Below are 23942 nucleotides of genomic sequence, written 5' to 3'. Positions count from 1 at the left end.
CGGCGAGTGTATCTCGCGCCACCTGCACGTCTGTCCTCCATTTCACGCTATGTTGCCCGAGTTCATCGGCTCTTCAGGACTAGCTTTCGCGCGAATTCTCGTCTCGTCCAAGTATCGCTAGGTAAAAGATGCGGCTGCACTTTTCCCCAGGATTCGACCGCTGCCCTGAAACTACAGGCTTGCCCAACACAGGAGGAATTGATGCAACACTTGCACGACACTTTCATAAACTTCATGCAGAAAGTGCAGCCTAATCGAGGAGACGTTGCATATGCTACCTTTTTGTAGCGGAGTTGCGCCACTGATAGAAGTTGCCGCTCACGCCCCCATTCTCCAAGCGCGCTCACGTGCGCAAAATAAGTGTATTTTAGGGAACCCCAACTTTACGGCCGTGCGGTTGGTGACGACCACCGCGCAGTTGGCGGCACCACCATCGCTGCGAGGGTAGTCTCGGCAGTTCGGCGAGACGATTCCACTGAGTGCGGATTGTACTACTTTGTTGGTGTTGTCGCTGTGTCCTGTGTTGTTTGTTTATATTGAACTTGAGTGTTAGTGATGTCTGTGTGGTGCACCGTTGGGACTAAATGCAGGCGAAGTTGCGACGATGACAGGATACTGCGCTCCCTACTCCACGAAGCGACAAAAAAAAAAAACTGAGAGGCCGTACATCACCATAGATGTCATGCCGGAGTTACATACGATTATGAGGTGTTGTTGTAAATTTCATGGCGATATTCTTGCGGCTAGGGCAGGCGAAAATTAACAAACAGGGCATGTATTTTTTGCGAGCACTCATATACATACATCGAATGAAATAGAACAATAAAACTGTTCACTAGTAAATGTTTGAACTGCACCTTATAGTTCTATCAAAACGCGATAGTTTAGTGCGGCCTATGCGGCATTGCATTCAATGCATGACCGTGTGTTCATGTCACAGCTAAAACTATTTAGGCGAAAAATCTTTGCTTTCTTGCGTTATTTATAATTCATGGAAACACAATTCTAGCAATACTATCATCGAGACCGATGCTTATTTATTTAAAGCGGCTAAAAACCAACGTGAAGTGAGAAATTTATGAAATCTAGCTTGTCTCGAATTGTGCACACAATTCTCGACAAATTAGGTCAAGTCATTTTCGTTTGCTGTTAAAAGCAAAAATGTCTTTTTATAATGACTACCATCAAACAAGCTGTAGCAGCAGTATTATCTACAACAATTATTTAGGGGAGTTTTTTTTCCTTCGAATTGAAAGTCATTGCGTCAGCAACAAGTTTTGAACTGGAGAGAAAGCACACGGAGCCGCTAGGCTGCGTCAGCTCTTACATTCGGAGGGTTCGAGTTTTCTGCATGACGTGGGCGTCTCAGTGGACAAGATGGCAGACCTATAGACAACTCTGCTGCTTGAGGTAGCGTCTACAGTAAGTGTAGTTATGACGATACGGTGATGCTTCTACCCACGACTTCTGGCCTCGGAGATGGCATGTGCACGGCGCGCGTTTGCTATATCGGGGGTTATGTAAGTACATACAGATCCTTTTCTTTTTGCAAGATTACTGCCAGACTGCGTTAATGTCTCATACAGTGCCTTCAGACTGCCATTTACCGTGTTTGTCACGCAAAACAGTAAATAAACGTTTTATTGACTCTGCACACGAAGGACTATCGTATTTTGAGGTTTTATGTTAAGCAAGCAGACACATTCCAACTTTTTTCTGCAATGGTCTGGTTCAGCTTTCAACAGCGAACCGCCACACGCAAACATAAAACTAAATGCAAAGCCTCCATGTCGGGTATAGCATTTTTTTAGTATCCAGGTAGCTTTTCACATCTAATGTTTCTACAACTATTACACTTTCGCTCTTGACAGCGTCCACATAGCTTGCGGCCTCACCGAAGCAGGTCGACTCGAAAACCGTTTCGGCATCGGGGTTCGTTCTCTTGGACTCAGTCGAGCCAAAAGCCTCGGCGTCTATTTCGTGCTATCGCTTTGCGAGTAGCACAAATAAACGTCTAAAACAAGCCGCCTGCCAAGATGTTCAAACACTTTTAGTGGTTGCGCAAGAAAATTTCAACAAAATTGTACTGCTTTGAAGTCAACGCCCAGCCTTTGAGATGGCCCTAGGTCTCCCGCGAAAGGTCAAGTCATAGAAGTGGGATGTGGTCTGTCTCCCCTAGGAATGTCGGAGCGTCTACATACCATTAGAACTAGTGAAGAGCAAGAAATAGAGCAATATATTCTATTTTAGTGAAGCTGTAGTCATGCTCGGAAGCGGTAAGTGACCGCCTCGTAAAGGCGACTGGCTGAAGGGCGCCATGACGCTGCTAAAGAAGTACCACCCCTAAATGTAGGTCGTTCTCGTTCACTTGAACAGTGAGATTCTTTTTCAGGTCAGGCAGCTTCACATAGGCTTTGGCCACAAAAGCTTCGGATAGTGCGTTGAAAGTTCCTCTTGCTCTCGCTGCCACATATATCGCGCTGATAGGTGCAAAGTGCTTTAGGAGGTTGCGAACTTTGTGGACCTCCAAGCATTAGTATCAGCTGTTCGTAGTAGTTCATCATGTACAAAAGGCACCTGAAGTCCTGAATGTTCACCGGCATCAGGTAATCACAATGGCTCGTACCATCTTCTTACTCGGCGCAAAGCGACTACCCTCGATCGTAAAACCCGATAGCGAAAGCAAAGTACCAGCTACTTGAGCATTCTAAGGGATCAAAGTGAACCCCGCCGCACACAATATTTCATCTGTCAAGTGCTGCAGGTGCTCCCCGAAAGTTCGAAAAAAGATGACGGTGTGGCTGAGGTATGCTGCGGCATATATTCTTGTAACGACCATAACAGCCAAACACCATGCCGGTAAGCTGAGACCAAGCTATTCGAGAAGTTAACTTTGTTTTATTCATTTCTATCAGCTCCATCTGAACTTCCGGTAACTGCAGTGAGCATCCCTTGTGTCATGGTGGTTTTTCGCAAGATAGGTACTGCCCGGGCCTTCTATTAACATATCGCTGAATTGAGCCAACAATGGTGACATACACGCATTCTCAATTTTCAAAAAGCTGGCAGACAAAGCAGGCCGTCAGTGAATCAAGCTGATGGTACAAAAAGAGCGAAGTCATAAGGTTTCTTTTTTTACCCGAGAGTACTCTTTCCGGAAGAAGGCTCTGACCTGACGGCACAGCGGGTCTTAGGAAAGTTGCTCGTGTCGCGGCCAATGACAATGAGCTCTCTTCAGAAAAGCCCACCTAGTTCGTACGGGGTGGCCTTTTGAGCGCCTTTTTTTTTCTCGCCGCTGATTTATTAATTATTATTTTCCTATCAGTCACATATCATAAACGTTGTGCGAACATAATCCATATTCTATTGTCTTTTCGAATACTTTATCGTAATCTGCCCAACATACTGTTGTACCATGCCAACTAAAGGAAGACCATGTGGCTCAGAATTGTAGAACTAACGTCTGATTGGTGTCTGTATATTGTTGAAAAGCAAGTATGTAGGGATGCATGTGCCAAAATATGATTATAACTGCACAATTACCGTTTTTCGAAATCTAGTGCGCCATCTGCAGACATGTACTAACGCTTGATAAATCACCTTTTGCTGGAAGTGAGAACACAACCATTCGCATTGTGCCAAATTACGAGATCTGTCCTTCAGATTTTAGTCTTCGCCCTGCAAACATTTCTAAGATATTGTGTGTTGTGTAGACATTGACGAAATCGTGACAATTTTTGGAACAGTGTAACACTCAGTGTAAAAGAAGTGTGTTGATTGTCTGAGCGGCAAAAAAAGTACTATCTTTTACTTCCTAAACTCATCTTGCACAGCGCACATGAGGGAGCTAAAATTAAGGATCCACTGCAATGGAGCTGGTAGTTCGGCAGACTAGCGCAAGCATCGTTGCGGTTGTCGTGGGTCCTCATATGCTATTTCTGATTTCACACGGCAAGGCACTGCCGGCGAGGATTAAGAAAGCAACCACTGAACCATTTTAACGATATAATAAACGATATTTAACAATAGCTATCTGCAGATTGAGCGTGATGGTCTATGCAGCGAATGGAATGGAAAAGAAGTTAGTGGCACTCGGTTAAACAAAATTTTAGCAACACTTTTGACAAAAAGTGCCAACCTGAAGAGCTACGCCAACTTTAGAATTTGTTTAGTTATAACACGAGAGCTTTTATTGATGGTGCTACTTACCACAATCTCCATATTTGACGCACTTAAATCGGTTATTGCGATACCGAGAGCCAACGCAGCCACAAAGTTTGTCGCCGCTCGTGCAGTAAACACCTACACCCGGGCATGTGTTTTCTGGTGAGGTGTCATTTGCGAGACATTCCACTTGTCTTTGATCTTGCTGGCAAGCTACAAAAAAGCAATACGGGCAGAAGTTAAAAGTAATATGCGAAAATTCCTAGAGTTCAACACTACTTCATTTTCATTCGGATTGATATTATTTACGTTCTGAATGCAATGAGACCTATTCGTCCACTGTTATCGAGAGTGGCTAGAGCACTTAGAGTGATAGCTATAAAGAGGCCGCGTTGCTGAAGCTGTGGTATCGGATGTCTGTCATCGCTTTTTCTGAACAAAAATTATCATCGGCCATGATTGAAATATTACCATGGATTGAAATAATAAAAAGCTGTGTACCCGGGGTGCGATGTAACACAAACTTGCAGCGTGTCAAGGACGTGTTCGACCAGAAAATCACGTTGATGAGAATCAAGCTTAACTGAATGTAATTAGCATACTTCAATAACACAGGTATTTAATGCACAGGAGTCACTGTAAAACATTTAACATCACAATAAAACTACTGTGTACACAAGCGTACAACGCTTCCAACCGTCGCAGCGTGTGAATAGCACTACTAGTGGGCGATCGAATACAACATGCTTGCAGAGTTCCACGTATATTCGCTCGTGAGCACATAAGTTGTGAGTTCGTAGCAACTTCGAAGTATTGCAAAAGTAGAGCACGCGTTGCGCAGCACACATGTAGTGCATACCCTATTTACATAAATGTATTCCTGAAAAGAGCACGCACTTCGAGATCTACTTTAGGTTTTTTGTGTTGCACACGTGTGCGTGCGTGTGTGCGGGGCAGGGAGAACACCTGCTTGGCTGGGCCACTCAAAAAAATCGCAGCATATGTATGGAGTCACTGATGATGAGTGTGGTGAACCGTCTGTTCGTCCGTCTATCCAACCATAAATGTGTATGTCTGTCTGCTCTCCATTCGTTCATCGGTCTATCCCTCCGTCAACTATAGAAAACTGCTAACGCAGTGTTGTGTTATTATTTACAAAGAGATACACACACAACGCCATCTAGTGAGCAATTTTTAGAACTAAGTTGAAGTGGCATGTCCGGGCTAGATTTCACCTGCGCATGCTTCTTTCCTTACGGCCTTATCACCCGTCGCGAATACAATGGGAGAGTTTCCAGGTATGTTTCACCTCCCGTCGGCGGTAGGAGTACAGCGACTCTGACCTTGCCTCTTCTGCGCCGCACACACGGCACAAGAAAGTTTGTCGATGTGAAATGGTGGTATGAGGGTTCTCGACGAAGAGGCGGAGGAAGAATAAAAAATCAGGGATAAAGGGAGGGTTGTCTAAACAAACTTGGCCCCGAGTCGGCGTATTACACTGCAAACATCGTCGAAAGACGATAGTCTCGCCTCTGGAGAGAGTGAAAGAAATGTTTATTTGATGTTGTGCACAAAAAAATGGGTAAATGGTATTCTGGAGGCGCTGCGTTAGAGTGCCTAGAGCATGTAGCATTGGCAAACCAGCGCATCAATTCACATCACACGTGAGGCGTGAGCGCTATCTGGCAGTTATCTTGGAAAACGAAGCACTTGGCGTGCACGCCCGTCTCGGAAGTGATAGGTGTAGAACGCAAGGCGACGGGTAGGTGCCACCACCACGTCGTCTTAGGAAACCGTTGGAAACATTTGCATATTTGGGCAAGCGTTGCGTGGTTAGTGCAGCGTGATTAATGCTACGGTCTTATAATTACTTATGTATGCCTTTTCTAGTAAAATACAGTGGGTTAATCACAAGATGAACAGGTGAAGTGTGTCAGACTGGCTGGCAGACGTTTCGATAGGAGGACCTATCTTTTTGAAAAGCGCCGTGTCATCCTTGGCGTGTTAGTTTTAAAGGGGTTAGTGGTGACGTCACATCATGATGGTTGCGCTTGTCCCTGTTAGATATCGCTGTCTGAAAAGCAAAATGCTATAAAGAAAAGAGTGTAGTCCTCGCTTCAATTCAAGTCAGGCGGTAGTAATTTAGAAATGTGCGCAGTGAGTGGGGAAAATAGAAAAAAAAAACGCAAAGCTGGAGCTGTGTGCTGCAAAAGAGGCGGCTGCTTCAGACACGAACAAGTGAAAGAGCTTAAAGCTTCCGGTGTCGGCAGACAGTCACCACATCCGGCTACCAGAAAGGGTTGCCGATAGTAGCAGTGTACGCCTCTTCTCGAAAACCTATGAAGGAGACATGAAAGAAAGCAGTTCCAAACAAGGTGGGGGGGGGGGGGGGGTGGAGTTGGTGGCGTATATTAAAACATCAAGATGTGCTTTCCGAATTCTCGTATGTGGCCTGCTCAGTGGCATTGATTCGAAAACTTGGCGGCATGTTGGCTGACAAAAAGGGAAAGAGAGAATGCTATGGAAAAGGGCAACGAGGAGGGAAACAAACACACAAAAAGGGAGAAAGAAAAAAGGTGAGGGAGATAGGTGGGACGTTATGGCAAAGAGACAGCAAAAATGGAGAAGAAACAAAGGAGAGAAAAGACGTGAAGAAGTTTTTGCGTTGGCGATCTCCTATAACGATGCGTTGTAGGAGTAGCTTTGAAAACGGGGAAAGAGGAAAGAAAGTAATTGTTTGACGGTTCTTTTAAACTAAGACTTCGTAGTTGTATATACACACATTCATAATTTTAACTCAAGCAGAAAAATTGAAAAAGAACAATAATAAAATGGTATGTGGGCTGGGAGCAATTCAAGGTAGTACTGGTTATGTATATTTAAAAAAAATGAACGTATCTTGTTTTTGTAAATATCGCCTAAATTATACAGCAGGTTGTCGTCAATTTCCTTTTGATATAATATGGAATTTACCCACCATAGCTGCATTTCATTAAGTGCTTTGGCCGTGTTCAGTCTACAGTAATTTCTTGAGTCGAGAAGACAGTTGCGCAACCTTCAGTACGTGCATTACGCAGATGGTTATATATTAACAGTGTGGAGGTGTATTGCTAGGTCCTGTCACGGCCGCGCGATCAACGTGGTTCCGTATTGCAGGTGCCGTTCTGGGAAAACAACTGGCGTTTCTTCTCACCTATTCCCAAACAATACTGAGCTCTGCGCCAAGCCACAAAAGAATATTGCGAGAGAAAACCTCATTATCAACGACAAGTCTGTATCGACAGTCGTATGCAGCAGGCACATGCGCGATGAAGACTATGTGCCTTTGTTCCACCTCAAAAATCTTGTTCCTGACTCTGCGCCTACTAGTTTTGAGGACTATCCTTCCTACTTGATTTGAAATGCATAAAAGCTTCGCGAAAATCCTGCTTCACGAGTTTCGCCACCCTACGTTAACATCAAGGAAGCGAAAAGCGAAGACCGACGAAAGAGATTTGGATGTTGCAACTTCTCAAAGCGCTTTCACTGAACAAGAAGCAGTAAGAGTTTGCACGCGAACAATAAACCGTGATGCTCTACGCGCGGGTGAATTGTAGGCTATGATAGGACGATTGCGCTCCCATGTGTCACACCATCGTTCGAAACGCGGGAAGGTGCAGCAATTCTCGAAAAAAGAGAAAAAGGCCGCTCAATATTACCGCGAAAGCAAGCACCACGCATGTGTTAAAATCGAAATAGATGCACAGTAAGGAGAGAAAAAGGCCGCGTTTCTTTTGCATCAAATGGAATGTGACGGTAAAAGAATTCAGCGTACCCACAAGAACTTGCAACGAGTGTGTGATATGGCGCTTTGTGTCACAAAGAGGCCACGATCATGCGCGCACTTCGGGCCTTGTGACACTGCCAGCAAAGGGCACTCTTCAGAGATATATAGGTTCAAACCCAGCATCATCAGGTATGAACAGTGACATAAACCATTTGTGCGTCTTCAACAACTAAGCAACTTATTTTTCAACGCGAGGTGAGTTGTCAGCGTGCCTGAACTCATGTGTCGGTGATGCGCTTGCTGCACGGAGCGGCGGAAGAAGGTCAAGGTTGACACATCTCCTACAAAGTAGCGGCGAGAGACTACTACACCCGATGCGAATGCCATAAGGGGTTATTCTATTCGCACCTCAAGAGCTTGGGGTCACGTGACCCAAAGTAAACCTCACATATGACGTCATTGATAAAGCAGTTGGCTTCAAATGGCGCTGCAACTGGCTGCGTCCTGTCAAGAAAGTTTGAGAACACATGACAAAAAAAAAGACGTGTTTTCTTTACAATATGGTTCGCTTGACTATTTCAAGTTATCTTACATTCTTGTGGTCGTCATCGACGCTGCGTCGTTCGTTAACTTGGCAGCTTCATTGCACCGCGGTACTTGGTTTTCTTCTGCATTGCATCAATGCACACCGCGTTGCAACTCAGCCGAAGAGTAAAAATATTTTTCAGATTTAAAAATGCCAAAAGCAGATAAGATTATTAGGGACGCCGTATTGGCGGGCTGCGGTAACTTCGATCAGATCGGGTTGAGTGCCTGAATTTCAGCACACACGTGTCAAACATATTTGTCTCTATCGAAAATGCTTCCTCCACGGATTCAGACCCTCGAACTCCGGATCCCCTATAGGCGAGGGACAAGAGCTAGTACTTGTTTCAACACTGGTGAGTCGTGTACCTTACGTATTGTAGTGAAGGTCACTGGTCAGCTCATTTGCCTAGACAACAAAAAGGCGCGCTGCGAACTGCACTGATTACATTTTATGATTGGCATTGCTTTAAAAGAGCCGAAATTCTCTCATATTCAAAGCCGCCAGGATTGAATGCTCACGTGTTGGCTGTTAACCACTACATGTTGGCATGCATGGGGCCAGAGAGTACTGGAGCGTGCCGTTATGTCATTATAAACAAGTTTGTTGACCCCTGTAGTTGTCGACTTCTCACTGGTTATTTCAACGATTAGAAGCGTCTACGTATAACGCCGCAAGGGAAGTGATTAGTCATCGGGAAGGCTTCGAACTTTACACCTGTTGACATCCGTAGATTCCTTTGATGTAAAGTGTATAGTGCTAACAGTCGTATCAGCAAACGCCGGCAAACATGCTCCAAGTATGTTTGCCGCTACACAACACGGTGCCTACCTACAAAACTGGCCGTTCATGTAGGCTCCCCATACACAACACACTTGGCACTGGCCTCGACAACACTCATTACTCTCATACGTACACCAAGACACATGACATGTCCATGAGCGCCGCGGAGGAGTGACGTCTATTACGCGGGCTTTCTTTGCCGGGCTCTCAAATCAGACAGGGCACGCATCTTGAAAGCGTAATGATGGCAAAAAAACGCGCCTTTTACGCTTGGTGATTTCTGTCCTATGGCTAGGAGAAGTCTCTAGTGCCATATCCATGTCTTTATTTTTTCTCTTTTCCAATGACGTCATATGTGACGTTTCGATTTGGTCACTGGAACCCGAGCTGTTGAGGTGCAAATGAACTGTCCCGGCCGTACGAAGTGAAGGCACATGTGCAATCTATCCCGGCCATGGCAGTGGCTATTTACATACTACTACCACCACATAGAGTACGACCCATGGGTCGTTCTCTCTGTGGTGTTAGTAGTATGTAAGTAGCTAAGGAGCTTCGCCCCAAAAAGTATGACAAACGAGGCATTACGCGATTCTTGACAGCAGGGCTCCATGTTGTTGAACTCTTTAGAAAAATATCTTAAGTGCCTTCTCACTACTCAAGCTCGCGTTTATATTTCAAACGATTGTGGTGCACAACAACCAATGGATCGATGAAGACCATAAATACGGTTCCAATAGAGACATGTGGTCTGCAAGTAATCTAGAGGAAAAATTTACAATTCGTAAAAAGATAACGTGAAAACATCAAATCATTTTTCGAAGAGAGATAAGGTTACAATCCATAGACTAGACATGTTTCATAATGGTGCGAATACAATCAGCATGAAGTGCCTACGTTAGGGGATTTTTGCATACGGAGGGTGCGTGTTCTGTTAGCTTTAGAGATGATGCTATTGCGTGGTGACGGAAAACGTGGTGTCTGAATGTCTTATAGTAGTTACGTACACTGTGAAGCACAACTGATAGCTGGTAATTATAGCTTCAATGGCTCCTGAAATAATAACGGGTTTTTGTCTTGATTGATATGTGTTGTTTCACGTCCCAAAACCACTATATTATTATGAGAGCAGCCGTAGGGGAGGCCTTCAGAAATTTTGACCATCTGGGGTTTGTTAACGCGCGTCCAAATTTGGGGGTATTGTATTCGGAAGCGACACTTGGTGTCTCATTTTTGACGCTACGCCAGAAGACATTGATCTCACTCGTCGGAGTTGCTGCCGCGACTCATTATATTATGCTGGAACAAACATCTGGCATCGAAGCTGTCATTTCTACATCCCGTTCATGGCCCCTCAAAGAAAAATCAAGCAGCTGACTGCCAGAACTAACAAGAACAGTGCAAACACAAGATACCTTTCACATAGAAACGACACGACAAACACGAGCGCTGCGTGGTGTTTTAGAAACGAAGCTCTTAAGAGTCGCGCCTTGTCTCTCTGATGCCTGTTGTCCTGGCTTTCACGCGCTGGCTTACAAGGCGGCCACTAGCGCGACAATCGCAGGTAGAAGACGAGAACGATGACAGCAGGTGCGCTCGTGGCACGCTGTGTTTTTCGCTTTGACGCCCCGAGAGCTACAAAACACGCTTGCTTCAGACTCTTTCTCTTCCATGGTCATGAAGTGCACTTCATTATGAATGATGACAGGATGACTCTGAGCGTGGCTTCGCGGCAGTTAAGACTTTCGTTCTCACTGAGCGGCTGCAGTACGGCAGCGCAGATCAGTGGATCCAGGCTTGTGGCTCATGAAGCAGTAGCGAAATGGCAGCGCCAGCAAGCTGACCCAGAGCGGAGGGTTTGCGAAATTGCAGTGACCCGGGTACGTCGTCTCTTCGTATTTCTGGCTGGATTCTATACAAGAACCCTTATCTTAAGGCGGTAATAATGAATGAAAAAAGCTGCCCACATGTTAACACCTTATGCGCATTGCGAATAATAAAGAGCTTTGTATATGCTCTACACATGTGTTGTCACGTATTTCAATGATCGAGTGGGAAATAGACGTGGGTGAATGATCTCCCGGAGTTAACACAGTCTCCTTCATTGACTACGTTCTCATGCTGTGACTCTTTTTCTATGTGGGCCGTGCTGTGTGTTTCTACTTGTGTGTGTGTTGTGCCGGTGTATTATTTCTGAAATACGTAGCATTCAGGCCCAACTGAAGTTTTATAGGAGCCATCGCGAGTTTTGCGTGGAAATTCAGCTGACCGATAAATGCAAACAAAAACTTGCAGTGGTTACATGTGGTGAAAATTTCAGAAACTGCGAAGCGGTAGTACGCATTCGCCTACCTCTTTTAACGCTGCGCTTGCGTTTGTGGGAGTTAATGTTCATGCTTGTGCCTGAGTATCCCCTCTATTTGCTCTTCCAGAGATCTGAGTTCAATTCCTTTTTTCGCTGTCGTTCCACTTACTAGGCCCAAAACCATCCATTAGAAAAGAAGGGCTTGGAGAGACAAGCATTTCGATGATGCTCGAATTGTAGTACAATCCAGCGTGGAGTTTGGAAACATTCAGCTTAGTGGGTGCTCATAAAAAAACGAGAACCTTGATTTTTAATTCTTCACTTCACTTTGTTTGCTATTGATCTCAACTGCAGAGCCATTTATCAAATTGCTGGACTCCTAGCTCCCACTTTATACCCATTTTGTTATAATGTGTGTGACCCCATGCAGCAAAACAAGTCAGCTGGAGGCAAAAAAAAAAAAAAAACAAGGCCCGTAAGGTGCATTGCGCCTAAAAACTCGTCGCCCTGATATCTGTCGTTCTCTTCATATATAACAGTTATGAAAGAACCTCGGTAAATGAAATTTTCGTCAGAGCTAACTTACCTTCACTTTCAAAAAGGAACCGCATATCCCGATTAAAATATTTATATCAAATAATTATTCGGCTTTGCAAGGTACATACTGGAAACATTATTTCAATTGCTTCAGGTTACGCCACTAGACAACATCATGATCGTACAATAACTCCCTTCCGAATCGGCAATAATTGTTTCAATTATTATTTTTTCGCCAGGAATGTGCAGGATTCCAGTAGTTTAAATAACGATCAAGTCACTACACAATCTCTACCTTCCTTTGCTGCTAACTTGGAAAAACATAGATAAAAATTTTACTTGTGTGCTAGCTATGTTCTCATTCTTAAAATGAGAGTGATGTGCCATCGGTAATATTTTGTTACGTTTGTTTACGTTGTAAGACACAAGTGATAGTGAATTGTTAGCTCTGTCTTATATGGCTGCCTACTATGTGAAATGGGATAGGCTATCACGTCTGTTTGCCTGGTGTTATAAGCTGATATTTACGTCTTTTGTACCCACCTGCTAAAATCCTTCCAGGGAATTGCAGTACCAATCAATCGATAAATAAAAATAAACAAATATATATGTATAGCCGTTCTGTTAAGTTGAGTAAGAGAGATTAATAGAGGGGAAAGGCAGGGAGGTTAACCAAGCTTGGATCGGTTGGCTACTCAACACTTGGAGTGGAGAAAAAGGAAAATATCAGGAAGGAAAGAGACAGAGAAGAGGACTGGAAAGAGAAGGTTGAATAGTCCCCTCGAGAATACACAGCATGGTTTCACACTGTTCTTTCACAAGTACTCGTGAAGTCAGGTGGTCCTTCAGAAGCACAAGAGGGCTTTTGTGGCTTTGCGCGTATGCAAAACCGTCGGCCAAGGTCCCAGGACCTTCTTTTTGTAAGCGGCCCTGCACCCAGCTGACAGGGCTCTGCTTCCATATAAGTCGTTGTGACTGGTATGCTGGGCAGTGGCATAGAGTGTGCTCAAGCGTTTCCCCGCAAGCGCAGATGTTGCATGACGAACTGCTCACCCTTCTAAGAAGACGAGAATACGCATTCGTAAATACCTTGCCCAACCTCAAGTGACACAGTGAAATTTCAGCGCATCGTGGGAGCCTGGTTGGCAAACGAAGCTGCAAGTTTAGGTCGATTGAATACAGGGGCGGGTTGGACAAACCCAGCGTATTCCGTTGTAGGAGAGTTATACGGCACGCAAGTGATTATAGTTGCCTTGTAGCGTCCGTTCTCAAGAGTAGTATGGGCGTACGCAGGTCTTGGGCATGACCGATCAAGCAGCTTCATCCGCGCGGTCGTTGCCGACAACTCCGCAATGACTCGGCAACCATTGAAATACCATTCCGTGAGCTTCCTCGAGCGTACCGTGGCAGTCGTGCCTTATCTGATATATTGATTGTTCATGTAACTCGTGCTGCATAATGAACCATAGGGTCTTCTAGGCTGACCTCGAGTCGCAAAAGATGGCGCATTGACTAGGTTGCTGCCGAAGATTGTACTTGACTGCACCTTGAAGCGCTGCGAGCTTCAACGTCGTCATTAACTGCAGATACATTGTTTTTTTACTTTAAGCAGTAGTTGAGTAACTTTGGCAGCGGTAACAGGTGTAAGTGTAACTGAGCTAGAGAGACTGGTACTGTTCATGATAGGTGTAGCCATATGCTCCTCATTATAATGATACCGGGTGCTAGAAACAAAATATTCATTAAAAGTAGCTGCTGCCTCCGTATACCTGTCGACACTCCTGTGGGTGTTTTATGTTAATATCAGTGCTATTTGTCTGCACGGCATTGATGTCTCTGACTTCATTCCAAATTTTTTAAGGTCACTCTTTATCTTATCAAATAATTATGTGTAATACCAAACTTTGCCTGCTTTAATTCAGCTTTCACCTATTTTTTTAAATTTCCTAAAGTCACTAAAATATCAGCACTTCCGCAATTTACGAACTTGTTATACAATTTGTTTTTGGTCATTCTAATTTTTAACAACTGGGTATTTATTCAAGGTTTGCGTATCTTCCTGTTCTCTCGGTAGCGTGATTTTAGCGGAACTGCTTGGTCATATTAGTGGATCATAATTTCAAAGAACGAATTGTACGCCACAATTGGGTCTTGCTTTTGAAACACACATGAACAATCTGTTGACAGAATCAAGAAACGGAAAGCTTCGAATGCTATGTCATGAAAACTACGTGACAGTCTTTTCTTTCTCCCTTCCCATCACTTACAAACATAAGTAATCAAGCAGAATATAGGAAGATGATGGCTTATCTCAGCAGATAGCAATGCCACAACGCAGTAAGTTGGATGAATGTTAATTATACACATATCAAATAGGGTACGCGTTTGTACAGTGAACCTTGTAGGTTCCGTAATTACGTTTGCACAGATTAACAAATTAATAAAACCAGAAAGCTGTTTAGAAGATACCTCATCAGCCAACATATTTATGTTTACGTCACTCATCATGAAAAAAGGGAAAACGAATGACTCAGAAAATTTAAAAGCTGTTCTTAGAAATTGAAAACTATGCGTTTTTTCCGTCTTAGGCCTATATAAAGCACAATTGTAACATAGCTAAGCGTATCATTGTGCTCTCTACGCCGCTCGTTATGTGAAAAAAATTCTTTAACTAGCTCATATGCAAGATATTGCTTAATATGGACTGCTAAACCCCACCTCTACTGTTTGCGCTTACTGGACCATGGTATTCATAACTTTCACAATATGGGTGGGTCATGATATATAGTGAGCCATGTTTCACAGTACAATAAGATGTCAAAATTGTGCGTTAATGACTTTTACAGACAGTTCAGTTTGTCCTGCTTGTTTTTTTTTTTACACTCCGCACAATAAGGCAGAAAAGTTTAGGTAGTTTGCTATGTGAAACTAATTTATGAAACGATGGGGTATTGTAATATACGCTCTCCAAGAGATCAAACAAGCTTCATTTTAAATAAAACATATTGCTCACGCCTCCACTTTTTGGCGTCTTCCAAGTTGCCGATTATAACAACTGGGGAGTTTTTGTTTTTGCGCACGAACTCTTTCTCGCCAACGGTTCACACGAAACAACTTTTCATTTCCTTTTTCCTTTCTACGGCAGCATCAAGAAGTCGTTCACAATACCGAGGAAGGTGTTCGTTCACGAACACTTTTTATGACATTTTAAATCGCAGTGCTGTCGTGTCTATTTTTGCTTTCTTAGCTTTGCTGAGAAATCCAATCTTCTCAGTTAGAACAAACCAAAGAATAATGTTCGACTGGTCATGCCTATAGCTGTAGGCACTCGAAGACAGATGTCAATATCAACCTCCCAGATCTGTTTTTTATTCAACTCCCCCATTCGCGAAACTCTGGCTTGCGACTCGCCTTCAAGTGAGATACCCTTTATTTTAAAGGTATTGTCATGTTGGCATTGTGCTACTTTTTCAATTCTACTCGAAAGCTTATCATTCTCGGTGTGAAGACCTTGGTTGATTTTTAGAACCCACTGTATTTTTGCTTACAGCTCAGTCACTTGTTGTAACTTTTCTTTTTGGATTAGAAACGATGTCAACAGCTAGGTAGATATTAGCAACACCAGAAGCGGTAAGCTGAGCTGATATAAATCATGGTACTCGTGAAGATGTTAGCCTTGGACACCACTACATAAGTTAACTTCAGTAAATAGCAGCTAACTACATTTGACGGTAACTCTACGTGGCCACTGGATCGAATGATTTGATTTGATTCATATGTGAGGTTTAACACACCAAAACTGTCATATATGATTATAAAAGGTGCCGTAGTAGAGGGCTCGGCGAATTTCGACCACCTGGGGTTTTTTACCGGGATCACAAATATGAGCACATGGGCTTACAGCATTCTCGCCCCATTGAAAAAGCAGCCGCCACAGCTGGGATATAATCGCGTGAACTGCGGGTCAAAAACCGAGTGCTTTAGCCCCTAGACCACCACGGCGGGACGGGGCTGTATCAAAGAAGGCGCATATGTAACTTTTATAAAATTGAATAGCCGTCACTCCAACCTGCATCGAAGTTTTATTAACAGTATAGGGTCAATTTGAAGAAGTGTTCCGAGACCTGGATTGGCTCTGTGGTAAAAAGAAAAAAAAACGGTGGATCCCAAGTACCTGAAAATTGATGTTATGCGAAACATTCGGCGGGAAGGTTGCAACTTTTTTTTTGAGCCACATGTCATGAAATGACGCTAAATATATGTAAAATGTCGCACGCACAGATATATGTTGAATAGTTTAAGATGTTTATATAATCAGTTCCTTGCACTTCCGCAATGATGCCATTTGAAACATGCGTATTAACAACGTTAAACTGCTATGAAGCGCTGATGCTAGCGAGGATGCTGCCCCTAAACACTGCTAAATAAATCAACTTCAGCGCATGACAACTAACCACAATCAACCTTAACCTAAAGTGACCACTGTATTAAAGGAGTACTTATGAATTGTTTATAAAATTTGATAGGCAGCACTGCAACCACTATTGACGTTTCATCAATATTAGCGTCTATTTGAAAAGTAGTTCTGAGACCAGGTGTAGCGCGGTGGTAGAATGCGTCATTGCCCCGCAAAAAGCTCGGGTTTGATTCCAGCTGAGACACTGACATTTATTTTTTGCATTCATAGGGTCGACACTACCAATGTTTGGTGTTTCCTAACACTTTCGCGGTAAAATTGCCCATGTGTGTTCTCGTCAATTTTGGGTAGATACTAGGACAAGAACAACAAGAGAGAAGGCAGCGGGGTTAACAAGGCACATGCCCGGTGTGCTACCCTACGCTGAAGAAATGGGAAGAGGGAGTATAAAAATTAGAGAGAGGAAAGAGAAGAGAAGGAGATACAAAAAAAGAATTGTCACTACATGGGCTAAGTTTTAATAACTTGTACCACATACCCGGTTACCTGCGGCACATACCCGCCCGAGGTTTGGCGCCAATGTCTGACGGGAAATGTTTCACGACGTACGCGATGACAATGTGACATTATTGATGTCTTGACCAGCGCGTCATATTCTTCAAACTACATTACCGTCCCATGCTAATTCCCCCACCGTGGTTATCTAGTGGCTAAGGTACTCGGCTGCTCATCCGCAGGGCGCGGTATTGAAAACCTGCTGTGATGGCTGCGTTTGCTGTGGAAACGAAAATAGTAGAGACAGTGCCATTTGGGTGGCGATAGCCCCTATTACCACCAAAATCTGAGCCCTGTATGCTCAGATTTGGGTTCACGTTAAAGAACCCCAGGTGGTCGAAATTTTCGGAGCCCTTCACTATGGCGTCTCTCGTAATCAAATGGTGCTTTTGAGACGTTAAACGCCATATATAAATCAAATCTCATGCTAATTTTGGTTTACGCCTAACTATGGGAGTCACGACAAGAGCACCCAAACGTAAGCGGCTATATAGATTGCTCCGCTCAAAGAAACTGTATTTCGCGAAAAAAATTCTTCGCGTTTAAAACGTGACTGCTACGCAGAATTCTGGAGTAGGATTCCCGCTAGGACCCTTCTCATTATTCATTGCTTTCATCTGGTCAACTCAGGTAATATCGAGTTTTTCTTAGCGCTGAAGCGTTAAAGTTACCGATGTGTATTCTTGCCATTCGTGTTTAGACTAAAGATGTCAATCACGTACCAGTGGCACATACCCACTCGCATGTATGTGTCACGGTTTGCTGAAAAGTGTTTGGCGTTGAAGGCGTTGTTTGTCGTTGTGTAGAGTGCTTGGCGTTGTAGTTGTAGGTCAATATGCATGTCATGACCATCTAGTACTTGATAAACCATTTCACCCTTCCTTACTAATTTTGGTTTACCATAAATTAAGAGGGTGACCACGAGAGCACCAAGACGTAGGTGGTTATATAGATAGATAGATAGATAGATAGATAGATAGATAGATAGATAGATAGATAGATAGATAGATAGATAGATAGATTCCAAAAGTGCTTGCAGTGCACAAAGAAAAAATTCGCAGCTAAAGGGGCCCTCTAACGCTTGAAAACATTGTTGCTGACTGCATAACTTGTAGTTTCGCATGCCAGAACTATTGCAAGCACGAATGACGCCGGAAGCTGGCCGCCATATCAGTGGATAAATGCAACGTTAAACGTAATCGTGGCATTGGATCAAAATAAGAATTACTATTAGACATTTTTTTTCGTTGCTTCATTTTTCATTCGAAGCTGAACGAAATGAAGCTATCCGACTTTAACAGCTTCAAAGCAGCAAAGCTGGTAACGAAATGCGCCGAACGCCACGGTGCTAGAGAAAACGCGCCTGGCACGTTCCGGAAGCCGTTGTTTGAAGAAGCAAAAGCAATAAAAATTGTAAGAGCATTGACGTATATAGGTCATTGCAAAAAGTAAGATTAGTAAAACTGCAGTACATAGAAGCGTTTGCGAGGTGGCTTGTTTTGCACGTGTCACCCCCTTTTCAAATACCAGATTATTTGCTATCATCGCAATGACGTCTTGGGCATTACGGGTAATATGTCATGTGAGCTTGCTGTATGATAGGACTTTTAGTTCATTTCATTGGACAGCCTTTCGACGTCATAAGGTTAGTGAAACACGGTTAGATGAGGCCTCGAAAATCGAGTTGATGGCAAGCATTTATTTTATTGTATTTTGGTATTTCTACGCAGAATAACTTTGCACTGCGTAGCCCTATCACCGCCGTTCTAGCGGCACGTATGATTTGAGCCTTTAGCTAGAAAAATACGTAAAACTATAAGGTCATGAGAAGTGTCAGAAGGCCCCATAAAGAAAAGCTCTACTAGAAGGTGTATCGAATCCTCTAAAATATGTCTCAAGTACGCGACGAAACAAAGAAACGAATAAGCATGTTTGTGCGTTACAGAGTGTACCAGATTTCAAAAGAAAGGGCATAGACCTATCTTTGATAATCTAATCGGTAAAGTGGATACGTGGTCACTATTGATACGTAAAGTCACTATGTGGATTAGTCAGCATTTTACGTCAGTTTTTCAGTATTTTTTATTGTTCTATTTTGAAAGTTTTCGAAAGCCTGGTGATATAATTTGAGTTGTCGGCACAGAACGGCAAACTTCCTTGTCGCTGCTTACAGCTCCTGGGGGCGCATTTACACATTTACCATTCTTGTGCAATTTTATTATAGTTTGTGGCAGCCCAGGCAAACAGTTTTCAAACGACACAAATTTATTGGTTTGAACGTCTCCCACCAATCTGGGCAGCCCCGTAAACTATAAAATTCAACCGAATTTCTGGTTGGCTTGGCTTACTTGTGTGACGTGTGACGTCAGTTTTACTAAACATTATTTTGTTGTGCGACAAATATAAAATAAGGAGGAATAAATCCGTTTTCTTTACAGCGAAAGCTGCTTATGGCTAGGCAAAACGAGCTACCACTCGTCACGAGAAATGTTTAACCTCTAAATTTGCTGTTCCGTCAGTTACGTCAATTTTCGTGTCACGTACAAACGCGCGTGCCATAGGAAGAGCTAGCGAAGACATCGCTCATCTGCACTCAAAAAAAATAACACAGCTTGTAAAAAGCTTGTCACCACGAGCAAATGGCCACAGCAGCAGTTACTAACTTAGGCCATTACTAACTTACTACTACCAATTTACTACCTACGTTAGCAGATCCTAAAGATGGCAACGGTTACTACCTTTTGCGCACTGTTAATATTTTATAGCTGTGCACCTGTTTGAAGAACTTGCTGAGAAAAGCTTATAGGGTGTTGTTACTAGCATTAAACAGCATATGCGCTATCACGGGGATGCAGTCAAGTTTATTCAGGCGATATATGTAAGCTTAGTACCCAGTCTTGGGTCGGAAATATTTGGCCATGTAGAAGCAGTGTAATGCAATACAGCCATAGTGTATTGCTGTGTTAATATGCTTCGTTAGAAGTCCCAGGCTGCGCTGATCGCACACGTAATAAAACTGCACGCACTATAAATAAAAGCGCGGGACTTAAATTATCTATCTTACAGCATAGCCGCCAACCGGCAACAGCTGCGTTTCCAAAATATAGGGCTAAATATACTCCAGGAACCAGTTCTGAACTTTAAGTGTCGCATAGATTGCTTACGTGCGCTATTTTTAATTATAATTTTATGTGCTCACTTATAATTCACATTGCTGTTGCTCGCGTACTGGATGGTTATAAAAACGTGTAATCCGTGCGGAGAAATGATCGCGGCTACTACACTTTCCTTCGAGAAATCATTATTTACGTTAGTAACAATTACAAACTTCGTTAGTAATGAGGGAGGCAGCTTGGTTACATAACCATTTCATTGGTAACTGCACTTACAATCTGATCAGTAAAATATTCGACGAATGGTTAGGAAACCGAAGTTAGTATCTACTACAGCCTTTTTCTTAAGAGTGTGTTCGCTGCCGTGTTACTGAGCACGTGGGCATCAGTTTCAATTCAGTGACTTTCAAAGAGATAAAATTTAAAGACATTAAGTTCAGCATCATCTGTCAGTGAAGGTCACTTTAACAGCACTGCACAGCGTCGATGTGTACAAGAGTAGGGAAGGAGAGATGACTGGAAAGAAGAAAATTTGGTTCCACTCAATCGTTGCGCGCACGCGTCAGCTTTTAGCTGCAGTTTTTTGGAGGGTTCTAGTTCTCTACATCTCAGCGAAGAAAAACCGGAAAGGAGGTACACAGGGAAACGAGAGAAATACATAATGATTAGGCAACGGGCTCACAAGCGAGTGAATAGTTCGGGGTCGTAGAAAGCCTAAAGTTCAACGTGGCAAGGGCATGGATCCCAAGAACCCTTTAACAGCAGGCAACCAAAGCACCCATTCGGAGCTATTTATTTATTTTCTTATTTCTCTGTTTTGTAGTCACGGGCAACGCTTAGTTTTTTGTCATTACTAATGACTCAAAAAACAGCGGTTACCCCTGATTCGTGAGAGCATTCTTGTTCGCCGGGCCGATGCTGCAGTACAGGCACAACAAGAAAGCCCGACTTTCGCTCAGACCAAGATATTATTATTACTTATGTCATACGAACAATTTTTATCTATTTTATTTTCATCTTTCTTGAGTTTTTTGTAACGAACAACAGGAGGATTTTAAGCTTAGCAGTGATCAGGCTGAGAACAAGGCTAGAGCTTCTGCGATAAAAAAACATCCTCCAGTCACAAGTGATAAAAGTACACGGGTTTCATGAACGTTATAGTGACACTCTCTATTGGCTACCCTTGTTTCATTTACTTTACATGTCTAAATATGAACTTTTTTTTAAAGTGCTCAGAATCGCAATCGTGCCCTTTCTTGTCAAAAACGAAAGTTATCAATCGTATGGTGCCGTGACAGAACAACCTCTTATCATGCAGACAGCCTTGGTTCGATCATCATTCGAATCAAAATTATTTATGTCTTTATTGCTGGTGTTTGAAGTTGTGGACAAGGCTTATTATTATTTACTCATTACTAATGAAACCGATGCCGATACCACAATATCTGCAAAATAAGCTCCGTGACCCACGGGGACATTTCTAGGCTTATCAGATTGACACCAGTGGTTAGAAGTGTCAGAGTGACAAGTGTATTTGATTATGTAATGCCCAACAGAAGTTTTTAAGGATCACGCTAAACAATGTACCTGTAGTATGTTTTGTGCGTTCTTCTGTGGCACTCGGTGCGCACTCGACACATATACGTAATAAGCCGCATGCTGAAAATAGCATTCTCAATTATTACAACACTGCCTAATGCCAATGCTCAGCGAAGCTGTGTAAATGTTCTCACTCTTTGACAAGTGGCGGCAAACAACATGACAGACTAAATTCATAATGTCCACTCAAAGCCCTATGAGAGGGCTAGAAACTCTATTGGCAGGAGTGAGGCCTTGTCCGTAGTTCACTTTCTTTTCAGGAGTGCCGGGAACCCTCTGCTGCCCAAAGTAGGTAGACTCTCTAGACAGTGTACAACTCAGGCGGCACGAGAGTGAACAAGCTTCCTTGCCAGAGTAGAGTCATGTTTCCGATTTAGAGTTTGTACACTCTTTGAGGGAGTTGCACTACTCTCTCACAGAATGTCACAATGTGGTCGGGCTAGAATGCATCAAGTTCCTTCACGCGTAGAATCACTCCTGCTGCTAGGGCTAACATTTCAAAACCAAAAAGGTCGAGCATTTTTTTTTTCAATTCAACATTGAACGCACAGCACAGGTAACAGAGCAGAGAAGCTTACCTGACATATACAGAACGAACATTGGCACTCTTTATAATCGTACAAAACTCAGCAACACTGAGCGTATACCTCTCGCGATACAGGCAAGCACACATGCACCAAGTAGCTTTTATACAATGATGTCTGGCTCCCTCTAGTGAGGGTGGCGCAACACTTTTTTTGGGCGAATTTGAAAAGCAAGTAGAGACTTGGCATGTGTAAGTATCTGGTGATCATTAAGCTGTTTGTAGGCACTGCGACGTTTTAGTACACAACTACACGACATTGAACGCCGTTTTCATAATTACATATCAATTACCAGTAGACATTTGGTCGTATCGGCTCAATGCGGCGAAGCGATTTATGCCCAAGCAAGGGAGTTGAAGCTAGGTGCTTAAAACACTATTAGGATAATTTTTCAGCAGCGCTGGCTGACAAATAATCTAGAAGCGTTACAATTCGGCTCCAAAAAAAAAACGCAAGGCCTACTAGTACTCCAGAAAACAAGGCCGGTCGGGAAAACCGTAACTCCAAGTCATCTCTAGTAATCCCTGCCACTTTGCAAACGTCGTCTAGTCTTCATTGCAACAATAGGAGGCTCGCAAAATGCTTAAAAGTCAATTTTCACGAGCTACCTGCGCCGAGATACGTTCATCTAATTGTGACCTGTACGAGCACAACTCCCAGAAAATGCCCTAGCTTACCGGGCGAGTCCGTCCTACATGTCATCAGTGCTACTGGGTATATTATCATGCTAAGCCAAAATGTGAGAATTACTGTAGAGTAGTGCTTTTATATCGGTTAACTTGAAAGAACCGTTGTTTATTGCGTGCGGTGTCCGCCAGTAGCGTAGCTAAGGGAGGAGAGCTCGTAGGTTCAAACCCCCCTGAACATTCCTCCTAGACTTCTGTTTTCAGAAGCAAGCGCACATATTTTTTTCTATGTTAATGCCATGCAGGTGAGAAATACGTACGTTTTTGGCCAAATACAGTAATGTACGCAGGAGGCAAGCCCCACAATAGGGCGACATGAAGCAATACGTTGCAACCCATTGCTGTAGAAATGTGTCTGTATAAGAGAAAGAAAGTTCACTGTAAGGTGAGTACTTTAGAGATGTGTCTTCATGAAAACAGTAAACCTCAATTTAAAGGTGATTTAAAGGAAGAGAAATGTCGCGTGAGTTCTCGTATCAAATACAAATTTTACTGTGGCACTTGTAAAATATGTTACTGAAAGTCCTGCTAGAATCATTCGAGCGATGCCTAAGTCCGCTCCTATTTATGTTCGCTAGAAACATCATGGAAGAATTGCTAGAAAAAACAAACACGCGCACCTGATTCAATGTGACGCAGGTTCCGCCTAAGACAAAGGAAATGCAGTATTGCGCTCGCTGTTCCTGATCCCGTGCACTACTATATGTCAGTAACTCACGTGCATACTATGTGTTGTCGCTTCTCTGGATTATGATGGTTGATTATAATTGCCAAATCTTCCATTAGTTCTTCTATTTGTGAGTGTCAGAAAAAGCCCAACGAATGGTTTATTTCATAATTACCAAGACAC

General features: G+C 43.2%; 1 protein-coding gene across 1 annotated transcript in view; it reads right to left on the bottom strand.

Annotated features, from left to right (window-relative positions):
* Nucleotides 1–23942, bottom strand: part of LOC119186866 (uncharacterized) — a 221925-nt gene that overhangs the window by 164542 nt on the left and 33441 nt on the right. Inside the window, exons 2-3 of the mRNA XM_075869532.1 lie at nt 23353–23447; nt 4210–4377 (exon numbers count right to left, since the gene is read on the bottom strand). Coding sequence (XP_075725647.1) covers nt 4210–4377; nt 23353–23431 — 247 coding nt within the window. The 5' untranslated portion in view covers nt 23432–23447. The remainder of the gene's footprint in view (nt 1–4209; nt 4378–23352; nt 23448–23942) is intronic.

The sequence above is a fragment of the Rhipicephalus microplus genome, chromosome 7 (assembly GCF_043290135.1).
Source record: "Rhipicephalus microplus isolate Deutch F79 chromosome 7, USDA_Rmic, whole genome shotgun sequence".
In the NCBI taxonomy this organism is placed as follows: domain Eukaryota; kingdom Metazoa; phylum Arthropoda; class Arachnida; order Ixodida; family Ixodidae; genus Rhipicephalus; species Rhipicephalus microplus.
This window is presented reverse-complemented; position numbering and strand designations above follow the sequence as displayed.